The following is a 23,844-nucleotide window of genomic DNA, read 5'->3' as shown; positions in this document are numbered from 1 at the left end:
CTCTTCTTGAGGTTCCATTGTTGTACTGCTCTAACAGTAAAGATATTTTCCCCCAATATTGAACTGAAATCGGATTTCCTGCAACTTGTGTTATCAGTCTTTCCTCAAGGCTAAATATGCCCAGTTCTTTTAGGATTTCCTCATAGGACTTGGTTTCTAGTCATCTGATCATCCTTGTTGCCATCCTCTGAACATGTTGCAGTTTGTCGGCATCCTTTATTTATTTATTGATTGATTGATTGATTGATTGATTGATTGATTGATTGATTGATTGATTTGATTTGATTTGATTTGATTTGATTTGATTTGATTTGTACCCTGCCTATCTGGACTACCAGACCACTCTAGGCGGCTAATGGGGACTACCATCCTTCTCGAAGTGCTGTGTCCAGACTGAGACACAGTACTCAAGATGAGACCTAATCAGTGCCGAACAGAGGGGAACTAGTACTTTATGGGATTTGGAGGGTATACATCTGTAAATTTAGCCTAAAATAGCATCTGCCTTCTTTTGCAGCCACACTGCACTGTGGGCCCATATTCAGCTTGTGACTTACAACAATTCCAAGATCCTTCTCACTTGTTGTAGTATTGAGCAAAGTATTCCACATCTTGTAACTGTGAATTTGTTTTTTTCCCCCCTCTAGGTATAGCAGTTTGCACTTCTCCTTGCTAAATTTCATTCTGTTGTTTTCAGCCTGGTGCTTGAGCCTATCAAGATATTTTGAATTTTGCTCCTGACTTCGAAATTATTAGTTATTTCACCCAGTGTTGTGTTATCTGCACATCTGATAAATATTCTCTGCACTTCCTCATCCAAGTCATTAATAAAAATGTTGAAGACCATCAGGCCCAGGACTGAGCCTTGTGGTACCCCACTTGTTGTTTCCTCTCTGAGAAGGAGCCATTGATAGCACACTCTGAGTATGATTCTGTAACCAACTGTGTATCCACTCAACACTTGTGTTATTCAGGCAACACTCAGTTACCCTGCTAATCAGAATATCCTGAGTTATTTTCTCAAAGGTTTTGCTGAAGTCAAGGTGTATAATATATACTTGCAAGCAGTCAAACATGGATCTTCATGCACCATAAATATTTTTAATTGAGCACAATAAAAATACAATGCACAGTGCAACATAGTGGTTAGAGTCCTAGAATAGGGCCAGGAAGAGTAGATTCAAATTTCCTCAGCCCTGGAGTTCAGTAGGTGCCCTTGAGTCAGCTTCTATCTCACAGGGCTCTTGTTCAGAGGACAGAACAAGTGGAAGATCATCTCTGAGGTGAACAGTATATTTCATGTATATTCGAAAATGCCTACAGAAAATCCAAAGTCCAGGAAAATCGCTGTAACTACACAGTCAAATACTATGGGATTTGTTGTGGGTGCAAAATAGATGCATCTCCTCTTTTTTTAACTGATCACGTGACAGAAGGGCCAATTCAAATCAGTCCATCCCTTTTTGCTCCCAACAAAGATCAATTTTTTTTCCTAAGCTAGAATGATTTGAATCGCCTGCCCCCAAAAGGGTGGACAATGTGACTGTGGTCGATATTCTGGCGATGTACGAAGCAGGCTGTGATATTTTGGACAACAATCTGTGATCTTTCTTCTCAGTCACCCTGATGTATTTTTGAAACAATTTGCCTAGTTAATGTTGGATCACCTTATCACTACAGTGTTATGCAACTTTAGTGCTAGATTACCTCTAGCAGTAAACTAAACAAAAACAGATAAAAATCAGTATTAAATAAATACAACTCTGACAAACTACAGCAGACTATGTTTCTGCGGTATGTCTGCATATATTTGTAGAATATGGAGAACTCTGGAAAATGGTCCATTTCCTCTCATGCTGTGCAACATTTTAAATAGCCGGTCAGCTTTACAATGAACCATAGAAAGATGGCTGGGGATTGGCAGAGGGCAGGATCAAAGGAAGCGGGCCTGGGGGCTGTGGTGCAGCTCAAACTGCATCAGCCTGAGGGTCCAGTGTGGACACTGACACCAAAACAAAAGTGCAAAATAGGTTGCAAATCAAGTCACAGCAAAGCTGAATTGCTTCAATTTGGCTTGCCAGTGTAGTTACAGCCTTAGTCACCAACTGAGATGTGTAACCTGAGACCAGTCCTCATCGGTAAAACTATGTAGGCATCCTTCAGTCTCGAAAGATTATGGTAACATGCTCTGTATGGAGGACTTGGAACAGCGTCTAGTGTGGCTGAGGAGGCCAATTCGAGAGTGATAATCTCTTCCACACTGAAGACAAATCCAATCTGTTCCCTGTCCAGCTCCCTGGTTTTGGTGCTTTTGTGACTTCCTCTTTGCCTCGGCCTGCTGGACAAGGGTCTCTTCAAATTGGGAGAGGCCATGCAGCACCGCTTGCCTCTAGGCTGAATGCTCAGATGTCAGAGTTTCCCATCTGTTGAGGTCTATTCCTAAGGCCTTCAGATCCCGCTTGCAGATATCCTTGTATCGCAGCCGTGGTCTCCCTCTGGGACGATTTCCCTGCACTAATTCTCCATACAGGAGATCATTTGGAATCCGACCATCAGCCATTCGCACGACGTGCCCAAGCCAACGTAGATGTTGCTGTTTCAGTAATGTATGCATGCTGAAAATTCCAGCTCGTTCTAGGACTACTCTATTTGGAACTTTGTCCTGCCAGGTGATACCAAAAATCCATCGGAGGCAACGCATATGGAAGGTGTTCAGCTTCCTCTCCTGCTGGGCACAAAGTGTCCAGGACTCACTGCAGTACAGGCAACCACACAGGTTTGAGAATAAAAAGCAGAGGAAGAAGTTACATTGAGCACATTGTTGAAAAGGTGAGATTAAAAAGTACAATTATAAAAATAGAAAGAAGTGGCATTCCACTCCCCAAAAAAGGATCTCAGTAGAGATAGAAGAGATAGAAAAGTTTGGCAGGACAGAGGTAGTGAGGAAACATAGCAAAGAAAGGGAATGTGGAAGAGACAAAAGAAAAGGGGAGACCAAGGAGAGGAAGGCAGAGAGGTGATTGATTTAGATTAACACCAGAAAGTGACCTGGAGTAGTGAGTCCTAAGTACGGTAGGCTCATTGAAATCAGTGGAAGTTATGGAGGAGCTGAGTCATCAAATCTCCCAGGGATTCAATGCTCTGGTGCAATTTACTACGCTAAGTAACAGCATTTCAGCCAAAGACTGTCACCTTTAAATGAGGATATTGGCCAGGATCCTATTCAGAGAGGAAGGCAATTGTATAGGCATTCTCCCTGCTCTGGCAGGCTTCTCACTGCGTCATGTGACCAATATCACAACTAGTACTAGACTGGGCACGCAACTGGGAGTCTGTAGGAGTTGGGTCGGAGTGGGGAGATACAGACGTCCTTCCAGTCTGAATAGGGCATTGCTTGTGATCTCAAAAAGCTATAACTGCTATAAGATGCTAGTAGTAACTAACAGCAAATACCAAAGCTAAAAATAACTAAAAACCCTCTAAGTCCTTCTTTTCACATTCATCCAATTACAAGCAATAACTGACTTTGCTAAGTGACATTTCTAACTGCTTTTAAGTAACTCTAACATGCCTTGAAAATGCTGCTGTCCATCACAGACAATTCTTTCACCAAAGCCAGGGTATTAGACACACATCAAAAGTCATGTTTTGTTAAGGGGGGAAAAAGATTAAATTTCAAAAAAACAACAACTCAAGTCACATACTGTGAGAGAGAGGGAATGAAAAAAAAACATCATAAAGACTTAAAATGTAACTTCTCAGTATTTACACAGGAGGCACAAGTAGGGCCATTAAGCCATGAACTGAGAAGACAAATTGCATTAAAAAAATAAGTCAGTACCAGAAACATTAAATAAATAGAACAGATTAATTTCTGTATTTTCAGCTTCAGCTCAGGTGGGATGGTACTGTTAACAATTTTTAATTGGGTGAGGCAGTATCTTCAGTATGTGAAAGAGGCATACCTGAATGGCATGCCAGATGTCCAAGGTTTAAGCCTTGACATTCTGGAGGTTGGGCAATATGCTATAATCATAGTAGGAGATATCAATAATTATAGTAATGCCCATTGTGAGCTCCTCCCTATTCCAACTCAAACACAAGAGAAGCATGGAGTCTGAGTAGGGGACACTTGAGCCCAACAATCTGGGATATGGTCAGCTACCCTGCTTGAGCTACAGGCCAGCATTGCCCCAAGCTCTTGCTTTGGAATTCAGCCATATTATATAGTAAGCACCGCAATGAAATTCCACTTCCATAGTGGCTATTGGTTCATATATTTATACAGTATTCATAAAATGATGAAGCCAAGTATGAATTCAGTGTTCATAAACATTTTGAAATGGAATGGTAGAACTTGGAAAGCTGCCCTATACTGAGTCCGAATGTTGTCTATGTAGCCTGGTACTTTCAACTCTGATTAACTCTGGCAGCAGCACTCCTGGGTTTTAGACATGATTCTTCCCAGCCCTATGTGGAGATCTCCAGTTTTCCTTGGTAGTCCCCAGTCCAAGTAACAAATAGCTCAACTTTCTTTAGCTGCTAAACTCCGACATGTTTGGGTGTGTTTGGAGTAGTAACATGATTGGGGCAGGGTGAAGATTTTCCCTTTAAGTGGAATTTCTATAGCAAGTGAATGCATCCTTCCAAGCTCTTTCTAAAATACCAAAGAGCCAAAGCAGGTGTGTCAGCTTACAAGACCATACAGGCTGGCTTTAATCATAGGAAGGGCTGTGAGGAATCAAACTCCCAAACTCTGGCTCCTCATTTAAACCACTGAGCTATCCAGCTAGCAAAATTATTATTAATAAGTTTTATTCTGTGTTCTGAGTTCTTGGTATATGTTACATTTCCCTCAGAGTCAACATTTCCTTCTTTAGCCTTTCTCCTTCTTCCTTCTTTACACTGATTTGTTTTCTTCCCACAAACTCCTAGCCAATGGACTCTTTACTTCAGCCTCAACAAGTGTCCTTTTCAAACCCTCTCACCATTAAATTTCCACTGGTTTTATTTTTGTTTATTTTTATGACAGGCCATACTTACTGTTATTTACTTTTGTAGCAGCTTACTACAAAATCATGCAAGATGCCAAAACCATATCTGGAAATGACATGGTAAATGTCCAACCCACATGATCACCTGTTCATCTCATGCAGCATATTTCATAGCAATCCCCTCTCCTCTAAAAGGAGATTTCACACTGTCTCCTGGGTCCACTTCCAAACATATTTGCAGTGGGAGGAGAAAGGAGAGCCGTTGCCATTGAACTCATTTTGTAAAACTCATTTTACAAAATGATGTTTTTTTAAAGTTCAACGACTTCCACTGTCAATCGAACCTGAAAGTTTCACAAAATGGATCCATAGCCATGTGCCGCACGTAAGAAAATAACAAAATAAGAAATGTACATGCTTGCAGTTGGTTTGTACTGCTAGTCTTCTATGACGTTACATCTAAAATTGTATTTTAATCATTTTATCTTTTATTGTATTTTTATTGAATTTTAATTGTTTTAAGACGCCCAGAGACCTTTGGGTAGAGTGGGCGGCATGTAAGTTAAATAAATAAATAAATAAATGAATGAATGAATGAATGAATGAATGAATGAATGAATGAATGAATGAATGAATGAATGAATGAATGAAATGAAATGAAATGAGGCAGAAATACCAAGTCTTGTTTTTAAGAAGAAAAGATGCTAACACATCTACATAGTTTGTTCTACCCAAAACTAATATCTTTCCTTCTGATTCTGAGTAAATTTTGCAGCTTTCTAGGAAAAAAAGAGGAGGCAGAATAGAAAGCTAAAGCAATTACAGGACATATTCTGTATATCTCCTTTGTGTTATGGAGTGTTGTCTCTACTGTGTTTACAGTATTATTTTGAGGATTAAGAGGTTGGCTTTGGTTGATTTAAAAAATACAGGGAGATTAGAGGCACTTTACTTTCAGCAGCTACATACTTTGGAATTTCCTCTTCCTATTAAGTCACAAAGGCTTTTGTGTTTATTATTTTAAGCCAAGCGGCTGAATATGACAGGATCCAATCTCAATGCCTTAAAATAATTAGCAGCTTGCTTTGTTGTGCCCCCCCCCAAAGGCAGCTGTTTAAAGAGGACCCAGCAACCATTATGTAAATCACATCATAATGCATCTAAAACTTCCTGTCAAAATTTAACTTGAGCAACTAGTCTAAACCTATTGATTTAGACTAATAAAATTATTTGCTCCTTAGGCGCAAAAAGGCAATTCTGACCTCAACTTGTGTTAAGAAATTCTGGAAAAGTGGAACTTCATAGATTACCCAACGTAGCCATAAATGACCACCCAAAGAAGCTTACCATCACACTGAAGGTCAATTCCAAGATTGTTGTTTCTAATTTTATAGTTAGGGAATATAATAAAAGCTTTTATTGGTTCATACCACCTTTCTCACAACTATCACTCTATTCTAATGGCCTAGCATATAGCTTAGGACCTTTACTTCCACAACTCTACCTCATCACCTGTTCAAAGGCTCACTACAAAGATTCCACTCTGCAGCCCATTATGTTTCCAGACTCTTGTTCAGAATACTTGCATACCACCTCTCTTTTTCATGCAGTCTTTTGCATCATGTGCTGTTCCCAACATTTAGGGAAATTATTTAGGCCTACAATAGAATCCCACTACCAGCATGTCTATTGTCTCCCTGCTTATTTGCAGAATACATAATGCGAAAGGAATGACTGAATGAATCCCAAGGTGGAATTAAGACTGCTGGAAGAAATATCAACAACCTCATACATGCAGATGATACCACTCTGATGGCAGAAATAGAGGAGGAATTAAAGAAGCTGTTAATGAGGGTGAAAGAGGAAAGCGCCAAAAATAGTCTGAAGCTCAATATCAAAAAAACTAAGATCATGGCCACTGGTCCCATCACCTCCCGTCAAATAGAAGGGGGAGATATGGAGGCAGTGACAGATTTTAATTTCTTGGGCTCCATGATCACTGCAGATGGTGACAGCAGCCACAAAATTAAAAGATGCCTGCTTCTTGGGAGGAAAGCGATGACAAACCTATATAGCTTCTTTAAAAGCAGAGACATCACCTTGCTGACAAAGGTCCGCATAGTCAAAGCTATGGTTTTTCCATAGTCAACGCGATGTATAGAAGTGAGAGCTGGACCATAAAGAAGGCTGACTGCCAAAGACTTGATGCTTTGAATTGTGGTGCTGGAGGAGACTCTTGAGAGTCCCCTGGGCTGCAAAGAGAACAAACCTATCCATTTTGAAGGAAATCAACCCTGAGTGCTCACTGGAAGGACTGATCCTGAAGCTGAGGCTCCAATACTCTCGCCAGATTGATTTAAAACATGACTTAAATCACTGTAGGGTGGATAAAAATCTGATTTCTTCTAAGAAAATTAAAAAAAATTATATTGGATTTTTTTTTATTTAAATAAGATTTTTTTAAAAATCCTTTATCCACCCTGCAGTAATGCAAATAATGATTTAAATCCACCCTGCAAGTATGTGAAGCAGAACTTCCTCATCTGAGTTCAGGGAAGGGTGACGAGGATACTCAAGAAAAGAACTGACTGTATTATGAAAGACCTTGGCCATTTAGGCCTTCATTAGATTAATATTGGTGCTCTGAATAATGCCCAGAAGCTAGTAAAAGTTCAGTGCAAAGAAGGAGTTATATGCTGTTTGTGACCCCAGAATAAAACACCACACTCTGCAATACCTACAGCTTCTACACAGCCCCCAAGAGTCTCAAGGATACAGAATTCACTACCATAATCTAAATTATAGAACCTATCTGCACTGGCTTATAGTTACGATATATGGTAGCACTGTTTGGCATGGGGCGAAAATGCCTTGTCCACTTGTATTTCTACTTAAAATGATCCATCCTTCTCCTTTAAGAGCTGGCCTCTCTTTCCCTCTCCACACAGTCTTTTTGGGACTATTCATCAAGATGCAAAATAACCCTTTGCCCTACCTTTGCAAACTTGAGTTAAAATAAACTGAAGGACCTTCTAAGCACCAGCTGAATCACATGAAATTTCAGTGTGGAAAGGACTGAGGCCAAATTGTGTTCACAAGTGTAAGACAGTAAATGGCAATCTTTACTACTGCTATTGCCATCTCACCTCTGCATATTAATCTAGTTCCTTCTACCAGTCTGTATCATGGTTAAGGGAAATGTGATTGAAATCCTATTGCTTAGGATAGTCACAACAAGAACAGGACCACATAGTCCCTACTGATTCAATGGACGTACTTAAGTTGCAACTTATAAAACTAACCAGTAACGTTTGAGTCATTGGCGCATACTTCCATGAGCTCAAGCCATCCCAGTCATTTGCCAGGGATGATTGGATTTACAACCTAAAAAAAAAAGATCTGGAGGGCAACGGGTTTCTCTCTATGTCTGATCTGTGTAAATTCCAGATGAAAACTCATTTCTGTATGTGATAGTTGAAAAAGATGCCACTACTATATGATTTTGCTCTCTTCCATTTCCCTTCTTTGTCTTATACCATTAACACAGATTAGGAGCCTAACTGCAGAAATTGCATCACCTATTTAGTTTTTCTATTCTATTTTGCGTGTGTGTGTGTGTGTGTGTGTGTGTGTGTGTGTGTGTGTGTGTGTGTGTGTGTGTGTGTGTGTGTGTGTGTGTGTGTGTGTGTGTGTGTGTGTGTGTGTGTGTGTGTGTGTGTGTGTGCGCGCGTGTGTGTGTGTGTGTGTAAAAAAAAGAACTTAGGGTAAGGTGCATAGTTCTATACAGCTGGCTGTAGTCCAGGACCATCTGGCACTAGGCTTGAAATCGAACATTTTAATGACAATGACAAATCCCTAACGAATATCAAGTTCACTTTCCATAGACTGCCTGCCTTATGGACTGCTCAACCCTCCAGATTTGTGTTCAGCATAAAAAAACAACAACAGAGAATCAATCTGGTACTGGCAAAGCAGAGAACCTTCACTGACAAGCTTTTGACAGGTTTCACTCACGCAAAAAACTGCCTCTGCTGTCTGCCTGGAAGTGAGCAGGTTTGTGACAGGCTGATTCCAACCAGATATTCTAAAAGTAAACTGCCTTTGGTCCTGTTCTGCTAAAAATTGCACCCTCCTCGGTATTTCTTGCTCTTCAAAGTCATGTTTACTGCAATGAGTACCTTTATGTGCAAATAAGAGCCCAGTAGAAAATATTCTCAACAGAAAACTCCTACAGGGCCTCAACGTGGAACATAGGCTGGCTCAGAGCCTTACGCTTACATTCTCTTCAAATTAAAAGTTGCCAAGTTAAGTACGCTTGCTTAAATAGATTAGCAAAGTCACTGCCTTTTGGCCTTGAAATTCTGCAGCTCTCCAGAGAAAACATTCATTTACTTTATGTACTGTGCTTTACACTGAAACATCCTGCCAGGATTGGATGGGATGGAAATTGGGATTCACTACAATGATGCCCATTTTAGTGAGCTGTATGAAGCTATGGCTGTAATACTAAGAACAGGAGCAAAGTCCTTCTCGGTATAAACATACTGCAATCTACTGAGTAGTTCACTGGTACTCAAGGCTGGCAGTCATCCACCCATCCAAGTTAAGGAGCACAGCATCCAATTGCCAAAGCCAGGGGAATTATTTTGACAACTGGAGAAGATAATCCCACAAGATCTAATATATGTTTTTGGTTTTATTGTTTTTAAATTTGTAAACCACCCAGGGTAGACCTTTGGTCTAGATGGGTGGGATAGAAATCCAATGAATGAATGGCTGGCTGGCTGGCTGGCTGGCTGGCTGGCTGGCTGGCTGGCTGGCTGGCTGGCTGGCTGGCTGGCTGGCTGGCTGGCTGGCTGGATGGATGGATGGATGGATGGATGGATGGATGGATGGATGGATGGATGGATGGATAGCTTCTTCTGTATAGCTCTTAGTAAATGCAAATGTTTTGCGTAACTTACTGTGACTAACTGAGGCTAATTCTTGAGGTACCAGGACATGCCTCTGCAGCAGGCCTGGTTCCACTCCCAATTAAGTAACCAAAAAAGCAGAATGACATTCTGGAATTAGCCACAATGTGGCAAGTTACACAAAGCTTAAATGAACATCAGTAGGATTCTGGCCACAAATAACCAATAATAATTTGTCATTTTTTTCATGTCTGTAGCTTAAGGGAGCTCCCTCACTTTATTTCATGGCAAGTTGGGTCTTGTTGGTTCTACTTAAGGCACCGGTATCATCCTCTATCTATACCCATCCATGTGTGGAACTATTCTGTATATTGTATTATCTAGACCCAGCCCTATTCATGTTAAGAGTGCCTGAACCTATCGATGATTCAGCACTGACTCCAGAAGATGACACAAACCAAATTATTGAGGTACCTTGAAGTCGTAAGTGGCATCGGGATTTTCATCACAGGCAATAACCTCAGGGGCCATCCAGTAGGGCGTTCCGATGAATGTATTTCTTCGTCCAACTGTTCTGTCAAGCTGAGCACTGACTCCAAAATCCACTGTAAAGTTAAAAACATATTTTAAAAAAATTGGTCTGATTCATGTCATATAAAGATGAAAATACAAGTTAGGTCACATTAAATTTCACACAGGGTGAAGCTAAGCAAAGATTGATGCTATACGCATGAATATTGAAGCAATGAATGTTCCACTTAGTTTAAAAGGGTGAGAAGTCACAAAATGCTTCAGAAGTTCAGCCCTGAGAATGGCTGGATCAAGTCAGTACAGGACTCATCATTGAGGGCCTCAGAATGTATCTTCACAATTGTCTCTCTCCTTCTTGGAGGTGAACTTAGTATATGATGGGGTTCTTGGCCCACTTTGATTACCTAAGGCCATCCAAGATGTTGGCTGGTATTTACATGTACCTCTGGACCAACTGCCCATAGGACCATATGCCATTCCTTGCCAGATAAAACACTCAAAAGCAGTCTCTCTTCAGACTAACTTTCACCATGCAGGCCTTCAAGTGTGCTCCACAGATAAACTATGGTAGTACAAGGGACCTGCTCACCTTTCCTAGCTAGTTTTCAGTCTCTCTCTTCCCTTGTCACCCTAGCCAAATCCTTCAGGTGTCCATTGGAAATTGATTTGTTTACGTTCCCCATCCATCAACAAGTTCTAGGAACCTGGTAAGAATAGTTCCACTGTGCAAAGAAGTGCAAGCAGGGAGAGGATAAATGCATCTACAACACTGACAGGGTTACCTAGGGGAGATTTATAGCCACAAGGAATGGAAACAACCCCAAACTTTTGACCACTGATATTTCTAGTCAGAAACTCTTCACATTCTATTTTTTCTTTTAGCAGAAGGTAAGGATTTTCATAGGTTTATTTTGTGACCATATTTTTCTTACATGCTTTCATATCACTTCTGACTTAATGGCGACCCGAAATATAATTTTCAAGGTATGTGAGATGTTCAAGGAGTGGTTTGCCATTGCTACTGGCCAATAGGGTTTTGACATCTACACACTTCATGTTGAGAACAGTCAGCTTCACACCTATGTCAGTGTACTCTATGCTCTTCAACATGTGATATGGAAGATCTCATGCTAGATGCTCGAAATGCTCTGATGTTGCCCATTACTGGGGGGAAACTATCTGATACATTTATTAGTTAGTTGAGAAGTTTCAGACATAAACAAAGAAGAAATATCCCCCAGTGCAGTTCCATGGCCAAGTGGGGATTTGAACAGGACAAGATATTCTGAGTCCTAGCCCAGCATCACACTACACAACACTGGCTCTCTCCATAACCTAGAGTGGTCCTCACCGACCAGATAGGCGGGGGTATAAATTAAATAAATAAATAAAATAAATAAACCTTAAGAAACTTAAAATAGCAAAAATCACTGTTTTCAATATTTTATGAACTTATGATTCTACATTGTTCTGCATTCTGAAGAGTGATCCTTGCCATGAAGACTCTTGTATCTTCTTTACAATGTCATTAAATGAAATACACTAGTTTAACGCCAACGTCTCATTGTACTTCTTAGATCAGGGAGATACTTGTGGTGAAAGGTTATGAGAGTTGCAGTCCAATAACATATGAATGACCACAAATGGCACACCCCTGTCTCAGAAAAGCTCTCAGCATGTGTCCTATTCTTTAACAGAGCAGGGCAGTGGATTTTTTCCCAGCCTGATCCAACACGTCCTTGCTTCTTTCAAAAGTTACAGATGTGGTGCATAGTTGTGTTTTCTTACCTAGTTTTACTTCTGCATTTTCCGTCAGCAAAACATTCTGTCCCTTAATATCTCGGTGGATTACTTTGTGCTGATGCAGATGACTTAAACCCTAAACAAGACCATAACAAAAACATTTCAAGAGTTTTTTAAAAGGTGGATGGAAAGAATAATACATTCATTTTCTATTCTCTCCACTTCATCAACAACCCCCATCCATCCATACCATAATGGGAGACTGGTTACATTACTGTTCTTCTTTGTCTAGATTAGCCTGTTGAACTGAGTATAGGATTTCTGCTATACATATATTCAAAATGTTATTAAACACATGAAAAATTAGTGAGACAGAAGTTTAAATAAATAATATAAATATAAATATAAGAAAAGTGGCTGTCATGTTAATAAGTAGGTATAAACATAAAACTTTTTCCTCAGGCTGCATTTTCAGTAATCCCTATATACCACACCACACACAGTAAGTGTACATACCAATTTATTACCCTGACATTTCCCATTTAAGGATCTCATGTGGCAAAGGCTAAACTCTGAGTGTATCTCACAAAATTGTTGCCCATCAGAATGCTGGAATGACTATAACAACCCTAATTGGGCTTTTCAAGTAAATGAGATATTTAAGGAGCGATTTTTCCGGTGTCACTGCCCCAGTCACTTTCCATGGCCAAGCAGGGATTTGAACCCAAGTTTCCTGAGTTCTGGTTTACCCACTACACAACACTGCACATCCTTCAGAACACAATAGAAACACAGCAGAATAAACTAATGTATCTGGTTCAGTTAAAGTAAGTAACAGGCCATACGTACTTTATTCTTTGATTTTTTTTTTAACTGATGTGGGTTATAAAAATGGAAGAAAATCCCTAGCTTTTTGGAGGCTGAGGAGAATTTGAAGTGTTTATAAGGCAGGAGTAAGGGGTTAATAGTTTTACCAGTAAAAGCTGGACAGGTTTGTTTGTTTCCTTGTGTGGGTTTTATATTTTCAAATATTGCAATCTGCTCTGGAATAAATTCTGATGAAATGATACCAGGTATTGTAATATTGGCATTATGAATATGTATATGTGTGTGTATTTGTGTGTTCACACGTACACACATATATGTCCATATAACCATACTATAATCCTTGCTAATATGTACGAAACTGTATACTTCATGTTTGAGTCAAATATAAAGAGTAATTGTAATTCTCACTCCATGGCAGAGTAGTAATTATGTGTTTTAATGCTACACACACCTTTCAAAGGATCTTCACAACAGCAAATTACTGCTTCATCTTGTTATTCTCACTACATGTAATCTGAAACTCCATATTCCATGATATATTGCTGAAACAAATCCTTGTGAGTTGGGTGGGAAGGAGGGGATACCAACACAAGAACACAAATTACTATGCAGTTTGAGCACTGCCCTAATCGAATCATAGCTCATATTAAAAGCTTGTTTTGAAGGCTAGAAGCAAACTAAGTTGTCACTGTACCCTTTTATTAGGTCACTAATTCTCTCTCCCTTTTGTAAGATGTTTTTACTTCACACAGAAAAGTTTAAAAATAATATCTGCCTAAAAATTGCAGTCCTACCAAACTATGGTTTGTTTTTATGACTCAATTCATTTCTGCTTTAGATTCACATTAGCATTCATAATTTTCAAAATCAACATTATTTTCTCCAGCAGCTCCTACCATTGATTGTTATTACATCTGAGTTGCATTTTCCTCAAAAGGCTTTCTATTTTATAGCTACAATACTGGGTTTATATATACAGTATATATCCTTTAATACGTGAGACCATGAAGTCACTTCATCTTCAAGTATTGGTCCATCTAATTCAGTTCTTCTCCAAAGAAGCTTTTGCTTCATTATTTTCACCAGAGATGCCAGAAACTGAACCAGGTATTTACTTTGCAAACAATGGGCTCAAATACGGATCTCTCTTCCCTGCCAACTTGTGCGAACAGCCAGTAATTGTGCCAAAGCATACACATTATAAAAACAGATGCAGAAATCATCAGCTGCACTGGCACACAAAATTATCAAATACAGTATATGAAATTCTGCACAGTCAGTAAGGAGCAGATGACAATAGCCCAAAAGAAATAGGTCTTCCTTCCTCTTCTCTAATTTGATCATCAGCAATACAAATGGTTATCAGGTAGTTCTCTGCAACTCCCGCAACCCACTTGGTATCATGGGTAGGAGGTCAGGACAACATCCAGAAGCTCACATGCTACCCAATTACCATCTTCTTGTGCTATGTTCTGTCAATTTGGAACTGATTTATAGTCATTCATAATGACTCTAACAGGGCATTCAAGATAAGTGGGATATTTGTTTTTACCAGATCCACTCCCAAGAGTTCTCGTGGCAAAGCAGGGATTTGAACCAGGTCTCCTGAGTCACTTTATCCGCGACACCACAATGGGCATCAAACCCTGATGTAGGTGATCATCACTGCTGCCACTAATGCCTCACTAGCAAAGCAGACTGCTGCCCATTCCACATTTGTTGAAGATTCTTTTCAAACCCGGGAACTACATAAATGCATCTGAAAATTTAAACACAGAAACTCTGCAAATTTACAAACCAGGTGGATTCAGAGAATAAATGAAAATCACAGCTGGTTCTCTATAGGCTCCGTATCCTATTCAAAGGGTACTTACAAGTGAAGTAAGGGTTACTTAATTTTATACACTTTTAATATTCTGTTTGATATTCTGCTGGATAGAACACTGTTTCACAGACTGTACATATTCCTATCTTTACATGTCTTGGACACTGAAAACTTCTTGAACTTGCAATAAAAATATTTATGTAACTGTCAAAATCCTCCAACCAGCACGGCCAATGGCCTGTGAAAGTCCAAGAATTTATGTATTTATTTTATTTATTTCATTTAGGTGATTAGCTTGCTTGCTTGATTTATTTATTTAAAAGTAGACGACAGTATCCATCTGTGCCTCTTTAGGCACTGTGGCCTACAAGATAGCAGACAAGGAAAGTTTGACATTTTCTTCTGTGAAGGATGGCCATGCTACTTGGGAAATTGTGGGAGCTGTAGTCTAAAGAAACAACTTTCCCAAGCTCTGTGTGCCTATGAGGTGTGCTGAGAGATGGAGGAAAGCCCACCGGGTGGTCCTAGTTGATGTTGAACAAATTAGCATGGAAGTTTACACCAAGCCACTGGCTGAAATATTGTTTCTATCAATCACAGCCACTGCTTGCAAACTGTGGGAGCTGCTGATTCAAAATATGACTCGCTTCACACATGATTATGATGACAACATGCCTCAGATGACTGCATAGTTTGGGACTGTTTTAGATTCTTTTTCATTTGCAGGTTGAAGATGTTACTGCTTTCTTTTGTATCTGAGATGACTCAACTCTGCAGAGAGCAGAAAAGAATGCACTTTCAACATCAAAATGGCCCCATGGATCACTCATGTGCTAAAGTTAAGTACTTAAGTGTTTTGTTAGCTTGACTCTATTAAGTACTCCTGACTCTTATGTTCTTTACTGCTGACCTCATAAAATTACTGTGCTTGCAAGGTTGGGTACTACATGGCCACTGCAATTAAATGGATGATACAACTGCAATATAAAACACTGCACAGATGAGAAGAAGAAGATCCAGATAACCCTGGGGCAGCAGTCACTGACTTCCGGGACACAGAAAGCACACAACTGTTCTACAGCAAGAGTCAATAAAGCCCGACTAGTCCAGGGAGAATTGCTTGAAAATTACTAATCTTTATTTCATTGGCTTGTGTCATTACCTTCGGTAATTACTCAATCAGTAGACATTCAAATATGCTTTTTAAAAGTGTTAACTCCTTGAAATGGTCTGTGTCTGGTTTAAAACACTGAGTCTGGGTTTCATTTGGTTTTAGACTTGTGTACTCCTTGGAGAAAATTCCAGCAGGAGACTTAGTCTGAAGGTCAACATATTATGGATTTCTCTGATGGAAATTGCAGGAAAACCACATAGAGATAATAACACATAACAATGCTCCTCATAAATTTCTCGCTGCAGCTATACATCCTAATTTACAGCTGGATTTTTCAGCTTCTTTCAATAGAGCCCCTTCTGTGAAGAAATCAATAACATACTTAAATGACCCTGGTTTTCAGCCCCACTGTAATTTGAGCTACAAATGATAGCAACTTGCTGACTTCCCACCTCCACAGTTCAATATTTCTAATGCAGCTCCATGACATTGGCCCATATGTGTTGTTATGGGCAGTCAAGTTGTCTCTGACTTACAAATGAGCAATCTCCAAAATGGCCCTGTCCTCAACAGCCCTGCTCAGCTCCTGCAGACTCAAGCCTGTGGCTTCATTTAGGGTGTCAATCCATCTTGTATTCCGTTTTCATCTTTATCGTCTTTTCCAGAGATTCCTGTCTTCTCATGTCCTGGCAGCCTGTTGGACTTGGCTACGAGCAGCTCGAAGACCTTGCAAGTTATACTCACTAGGACAGCCTTTGTGTACTGCTAGAGCTCCCCTCTTATCCTCACTGGCTGGCATCAACTCCTCCGATCCAGTCTGCCGTCTTTTCGGTCTTCTTGCCAAATATGGACAAGGCAGTGTTATAAACAGTGTTCTCCTGTACTGCAGTGAGTCCTGGACCCTTTGTGCACGGCAGGAGGGGAAGCTGAATACATTCCATATGGGTTATCACCTGGCAGGACAAAGTTCCAAATAGAGTAGTCCTAGATCGAGCTGGAATTTTTAGCATGTATACATTACTGAAACAGCAACATCTACGTTGGCTTGGGCACGTCGTGAGAATGGCTGATGGTCAGATTCCAAAAGATCTCCTGTATGGAGAATTAGTGCAGGGAAATCACCCCAGAGGGAGACCACAGCTGCGATACAAGGATATCTACAAGCGGGATCTGAAGGTCTTGGGAATGGACCTCAACAGATGGGAAACCCTGACATCTGATCGTTCAGCCCAGAGGCAGGCGGAGCATCATGGCCTCTCCCCATTTGAAGAGACCCTTGTCCAGCAGGCCGAGGCAAAGAGGATGTCACAAAAGCAGCAAAACCAGGGAGCTGGACGGGGGACAGATTGGATTTGTCTTCAGTGTGGAAGGGATTGTCATTCTCAAATTGGCCTTCTCAGCCACACTAGACACTGTTCCAAGTCCTCCATTCAGAGCATGATACTATAGTCTCTTGAGACTGAAGGATGCCTAATCAACTCTCTTCTCACAACGTAAGAAGAGCCTTATAGCGCAGTGGACAGGCTCCGTTCCAACGTTCTTGCCTCCAAGGATAGTTCAGGCTTGATTTGATCTAGGACCCACTTGTTTGCATTTCTGGCAGTCCACATTTCAACATAACTTATTTTTTTCCTGACAACTTTCTTTACTGTACAGAGTTCAACAGCTTGAGAGGTCAGCACTGGGAATATGGACTCCTCCTCACCAAGAGTTTTGGTTTAATGCTACATCTGCTGCAAAGCTACATAACTCTGTTTAATATTAGCCAGGACTATGATCCATTAGATTATTTTTCAGGATAATGTTTTGATCAGTTTTTAAAATAATTTTAATCTGTTCCATACAGGGTGACTGGAGATACAAGAGAGTGGAAGGTCTTGGTTCTCGTCTCCAGTTACACATCCTTATATATGATTATCTTTTTTTCATTCCCTCACTGCTGTCCTTCCAAGTCTTAGTTTTCTTCTGATTTCTTGGCTGCACTCTCTATTTTGATTGATGGTTGAAGCTAAGTGTACAAAATCCCTATTTCAGTTGCTTCATTCTCAACATTAGAGTTATGTAGTCCTTCACGGTTTCTGTCTTCTTAATGTTCAACTACTTTGGTACTTTCTTCTTTAATTTTCATTCAATGTCATTGAACTTTAAGTCCATCTTTAAAGTAACAAAAATATCATTCCCCTTGAACCCATCACTAATAAGGCATTTCTTCACTTCACTATTTTCTAAAGGAAATTGAACTTTTAAGTTAGATACACCTTTGCTCCCATCAGTATTAAAGACACTCTTTTTATCTCTTAAAGAAACAGTGGAGTTAAAAGGAGCAAAGAAAAGAGATAATCAATGGTCACTCATTCATTATATATCATATTTAAGTGACCATGAATCATTCATACCTACAGGCACTTAAAAAGTTCTCTTTTTATCACATAAAGACTCAGAAGCCATCTTCTAGCAGGCAAAATTCAGAGCAGAGCAATGACTGGTACAAAGGTAATGCTGACTCTCTGCAAACTTTGATTTGCAGAGAGGTCAGCACTGGGAATATGCACTCCTTCTGCTTCTCCTCTTTCAAGTGCAGATTCTTACTCCTTTCCATTGTCACCCCAAGTCTTGATGACATTGCTGCATTTGTGGTGGAGCTTAGTAACTCTGCTTAATATGAGCCAGGATTATGATTTGTTCGAGGATTTTTCAGGATAATGTTTTAATCAGTTTTTAAAATCATTTTAATCTGCAGAAAACCACTTTGGGGGTTCAGATGTGATAAAGGGTAATAAACAAATGCTTTAGAAAACAAGAGATTATCTTAACAAAAGTCTTAGACGGCCAACACAGATGTGATTCTTAACCACGTCTAAATCAAGACAAGAGGAAGATGAGAGTGAACTCTCCAAGAGAGGCATGGAATATGTTTTCTCAACCCCAGCTCCTGAAGCAGAAAAACACAATTTGGAGTGAAACAGCACAGCTTCCACACCAGGCCTAAGCAACATATGCTGTCAATGACAGGCAGAAGGATGGATAGACAACGTTGGATACATACCCGTAAAATCTCCCTGCAGATGTAGGCAATCCACTCCTCTTTTAAAGTGTTCCCTTTTGTGTTCTTGATCAGATCGGTGACAGAGCCAGCACCACAAAACTCCATTACCAACTGGCAAAGGAAACAAAAGTACAATTATTATAATTAAACGGAAAGCATCCTGTGTTGCAATGACCCCACGGAACATCATTTTGCAGTTGGCAAAGGGCATTGCTGCTAAGAGAGAAAACCATTTGTCAAACAATAGTAGTCTTTCTACTTTCAAGTCTCCCTTCATCTGCAAGGTTTTAAAGGCTAAAAGAATTCAAAGAAGGTGCCTGAACCATTTTCTTGAGAAAGGGGAAAATATGATTAGTTAGATGTTATCTGTTTAGATCATTTAAGTATGCAAGACTGTACAATTCCTCTCTCGTTCATTCCCTGAAACAATGCAGGGAAATGGATAACAATCATTTCCATTTAATTGATCACCAACTAAAGCCAAGAGACAGCAATACTCATGTCTCCCGTGGAGTTAATGGCTCACAACAAATCTGCATACAGGTTAAAGAGTTCCTGTTAAATTCAGTGCTGCTTGTACACCACTGCATGTGTGAATGAGAAATGCAGGCTGAAGTATGGGAATAGTCAAAGAAAGAAGCATAACATACAAGTGAACAAAGTTTACACCCCACCTAGTTTGGAAGCAAATGTATTTCTATGAGAGTCCTGAAAATCTTTTTATTTGGACAATCAAATCCTAGCTTAATGAACTAGGATATGCTTAATCTATGTTTTCCAGGATGCAGCACATTTACCTCTCACTTGATATAAGTTACAGAACAAACCACAAAGCCACAGCTAACCATCACAGGTTCCCATTACTTTCGAAACAGGATATAAACAAGTCAACTTGGCTTCTGAATCCTGGCTGATTTAGCCATAACTAGACTATTATTAACTGCCTTTAGAAAATTTTGACAAGTGCTACACCTTTTTTTTAAATGAAAGCCAGGCCTATTCACCTAAATCTATAGAAGAGATGCGTTCCTCCACCCCATGTACGGCATTCCTCCTGAACAAACATAAGAGTATACAGTATTCATGTTTGCTCCAGATATGTCTTTCTATTCTTTCTTCTAAACACACTCCTATGTAACAACTGTGCCTTAAACTTGAATATTCATTCATTCAAGTACATTTTTACACCACTTTTCATTTCAATAATATAAACGTGATATACAATAAAAACATCTACAGTAAAACCAATAGCTTGAAAAAAAAATAAAAGAATAAACCCAATTTTGTTGTTGTTTAGTCGTTGTCATGTCCGACTCTTCGTGACCCCATGGACACGCCAGGCCCTCCTGTCTTCCACTGCCTCCTGAAGTGAGTTCACATTAATTTAATTAAAACTAAATTTAATAAAATTTAATTAATTTATTTAATGAAAACATATATATGAACAGCTAGAGTAAGGTGGGGTTTTTTTTAATTTAAAAAAGTCACCTGAATACACAGAACTGGCTTTTGTAGATTCTGATATGTGTTTAGGCCCCAATTTTTCCATCACTCATATGCATGCCATGTCACCGATAAAGTGTGAAAGCACTACACACTGGAATCAATTATTATTTCTCTGTGGCAACTGATGCTGGCTTGACTATAATACCCACAAGAATAGAGCATGTAATGGATGCATGAATCCTATACTTGATCTCATTCTCTGAAATGATGCTTACAGAGTCAAACAGCCAAACTCTAACACAAGCGTGAGATACCAGTCGGCTTCATATCATTAAGCTGCTTAATAAGGACTGAGCATGCCTAGTGAGTAGAGAATATTAGCTGCCTATGGAGAAAAAAAGGAAGACTAAAAACCAAACTAGAAAGGGAACAAAATATCCTAGAGAGGGGCATGACTGGACAGCTGGCTGGAGCCCTGACCAGCAGCACTTTAGAAGGCAGCTTTCCCAGGGAGGCAGAGATGTGGGGCAGAAAATTTTCCATAGAAAGGTTTCTGATGCTATGTTTTTGTTGTAATATTTCTACATACAGTAATATGTATCTGGATTTATATATAGTTGTCTGAGCTGTTGTACTACAGTCAATCATGTTAGATAGGATAAATATAAAATATTCTGTAAATTATTCTTCTAAAGCAAACATTGGAAAATCTAGAGTTCAGTTGCCAAAGGTGAAGTTTAAAAATAAGGTATGACTACTCCTTCTTGTTCAGAAAATGAGCAGTTCATGGCTATACCTGACTTGTACATATTTGCCTTCTGTTACTAATAATCTTCAACAACAAACCAAACACAATAAATCAGCTAATACTATTTAGAGCATCAGAAAAAAAATCCAGGTTTTTTTACTGCATGGCAGATTGGAGGTTCCCTCCGCAAGCTATAACATAATAGGTTATAGAAGCATGAGAATTGGGCCAAGAAATCACAACTGAGCATACAGTACCTTGATTCATTCATTTTTTTCAAAGATTTTAAAAGGCATGAGCTGCAATCTGGGCAAATGTTGAACCATTTACTGGACCAGCAGTCAGCTTACATATACGTAGCTCTTGGCAATTGGTTCAGTTGGATTCAAATGAGTAAACAAACATGGGAATCTGTCTTTTTGAGGCTTTAAATGATCTATATTTATTGAACCAATACATTTCAATGAAGTATAAAATCAGGCTTTCAAAATCTGTAAAGCTGAAAAATGCCATGGAGCTCTGTGTACTTCACAATAAGCAATCACTACTGTTTAGAGCACAGTCATATGAAAAACTAAATGGATGGACAAGAACCATACAGCCTTTAAAAAAAGGCCAAAAGTGCACCCTTCTGACATACATATGATTCATAATTAAAAAGGGAGTGCATTATTCTGACACAGTGCAATCATGCAATATTAAAGAGGTGGGACCAAACATTAGAAACAGAATGAGGTTCATCCATTAATTTGAAGGTTTGTCTTATTGGTGCTACCAGCTCAACCATCCATAGCATCCTGTCCTTGATTTCTACCACCTTAACATTGAGTTTTTAATTTAAAAAAAAAATCAACTTTGACTCAATCGTTCAACTTTTCAACAAAATCAGAGGATAGGCCAAGTTCAGTTTCTGAATTCACATTATCCTGAAAACAGTAGATTGCCTAACAGCATCTCTAGCAACTATGCTGTTCGGGCAAAATCACTGAAAAAATGGCATCTCACTTCCAAAATGAAACTGGGGCAGCTGTCTTTAACATTTTCCCTGATCCTGGCAAGAATACATCTCTGCTGCAAGATCTGCATATGTATTTTCTTCTCCCTCAACTTTCAGTTCACCATTTCATTATATATTTACCAACCATTCCGAATCTTAATGGTGAGGGTTGCTATGGAAACAAGCCACCCTTACAGAAACAATCAGGTACATTTTTCCCCTCCAGGGAATGGCTCTGTCAGCAGTGCTTTGACCCTCCCCAACCTCAGAGCTCTCTATTCCTGAATACTGGATATATCGAGACCCCACAATCAGCAGAAAAACACAAGAAAAAGCTACTGGATTGTAAATGCCCAGCAGCGTCTTCTAGTTAATCACTTCAGTACACCTTTGTCAGTAAGGACAGATGACAAACATCCAGCTGAGTGGCACCTACCCTACCCCCACAGATGTGTAGTTGTGTTAACATACTGAAAGTAAAGAAACCCTCCATAGGTTTGATTACAGAATTCACTTTGGAATGCCAATATAAAGAAGATGGGTCTTAAATTTTTATTCTTTCTTTACACTGTTTCTTATTGTTCAGAATTCACATCACTACAAGGATTTTGGTTATTACGCTTGGATGCATAGTGCTATGGTGATGTGGAGTCCAGAAAAGCTCGTTCCCAGAAGCTGATAGACAGTAACCAAGTAGGTCAATGATTTCTGAAAACTAGGACAAGAGGTTTGAATTGACTTGATCTTGGGCAAGGATAAAGTAACTTCTTCCTCCTCTCCCAACCCCCCAACTTCCACTTTGGGACAACAGCCAAATGTGATCATTTGGAGGAGAGAAAGCTAGTATGTTATTTAAACATCAACATATAGCAAAATAGGGAGATGGCTGGTGAAGGGTCTGATATACAGGAAGTTAAATACTCATTGGGAGAGATTTGCCTTTGTTGAGCCATGAAAATAAATGACTGTTTAACATCACAAATCTCTGGAAGAGGTATTTCCTTTTGTATTGTTCTCTATGCCCTTGAGATAGAACAAGCTGTAAGTTTACATGACTAAATGAATCAAATTAAAGCACTAATTAATGTACACGTGCACACACAAACATACAATATCAATAACTACTCCTGTTTCTTTTCTCTTCCATGTTTCAAAACCACTCCCAACAAGCAGTCCTGCTCCTTCAAGTTGCAGAATTCTCCAGATTTCTAGCAATTAATGTAAATATCTGCAGCTTTTCACAAGTTCTGAATCACTTTGTAAGAATGAATCTCTTCCAAGCCAGGCACAAAAATCCTTGGAGTAAGTAAAAATGTAATGCAATGAGAAAGTGGAAGTGAAGGCAGGGTGGTGATGAAACAAGTCATGCCCTAGGCAGTGAGGACAGATGATAAACATCCAGTTGAGTAAGGTCCCAAATGATTCTGACTACAGCAGAAACCAGATAGGGATGCTGTTAGTGAAGCTGGACCTCAAAACATAAGACCTAATCTGTTTGCTTGACTCCTGACAGCAATATTCCCATCTCCATCTAGCTCAAGAGTGGGAGCGTGCAACCCTGCAGATGTTGTTGAACTGCTACTGCCATAAACCTTAGGTAAAATATCCAATGGTGATAGCTGAATGGAGTTGCAGTAAAGCAACATCTGGAGAGCCACT

The 23,844-nt window shown here is 39.6% G+C and overlaps 1 protein-coding gene across 11 annotated transcripts in view; it reads right to left on the bottom strand.

Moving 5' to 3' along the window:
- The window catches only part of TNIK (TRAF2 and NCK interacting kinase), a 327,386-nt gene that overhangs the window by 134,931 nt on the left and 168,611 nt on the right, over positions 1-23,844 (bottom strand). For all 11 annotated transcript variants that reach the window (XM_020793810.3, XM_072996188.2, XM_078389655.1 and 8 more), the window contains exons 5-7: positions 18,995-19,105; positions 12,227-12,317; positions 10,382-10,512 (exon numbers count right to left, since the gene is read on the bottom strand). In XM_020793810.3, coding sequence (XP_020649469.2) covers positions 10,382-10,512; positions 12,227-12,317; positions 18,995-19,105 — 333 coding nt within the window. The remainder of the gene's footprint in view (positions 1-10,381; positions 10,513-12,226; positions 12,318-18,994; positions 19,106-23,844) is intronic.

Source organism: Pogona vitticeps, chromosome 3, assembly GCF_051106095.1.
Source record: "Pogona vitticeps strain Pit_001003342236 chromosome 3, PviZW2.1, whole genome shotgun sequence".
In the NCBI taxonomy this organism is placed as follows: Eukaryota; Metazoa; Chordata; class Lepidosauria; order Squamata; family Agamidae; genus Pogona; species Pogona vitticeps.
Note: the sequence above shows the minus strand (reverse complement) of the source record. Positions and strands in the feature narration are given on the sequence as shown.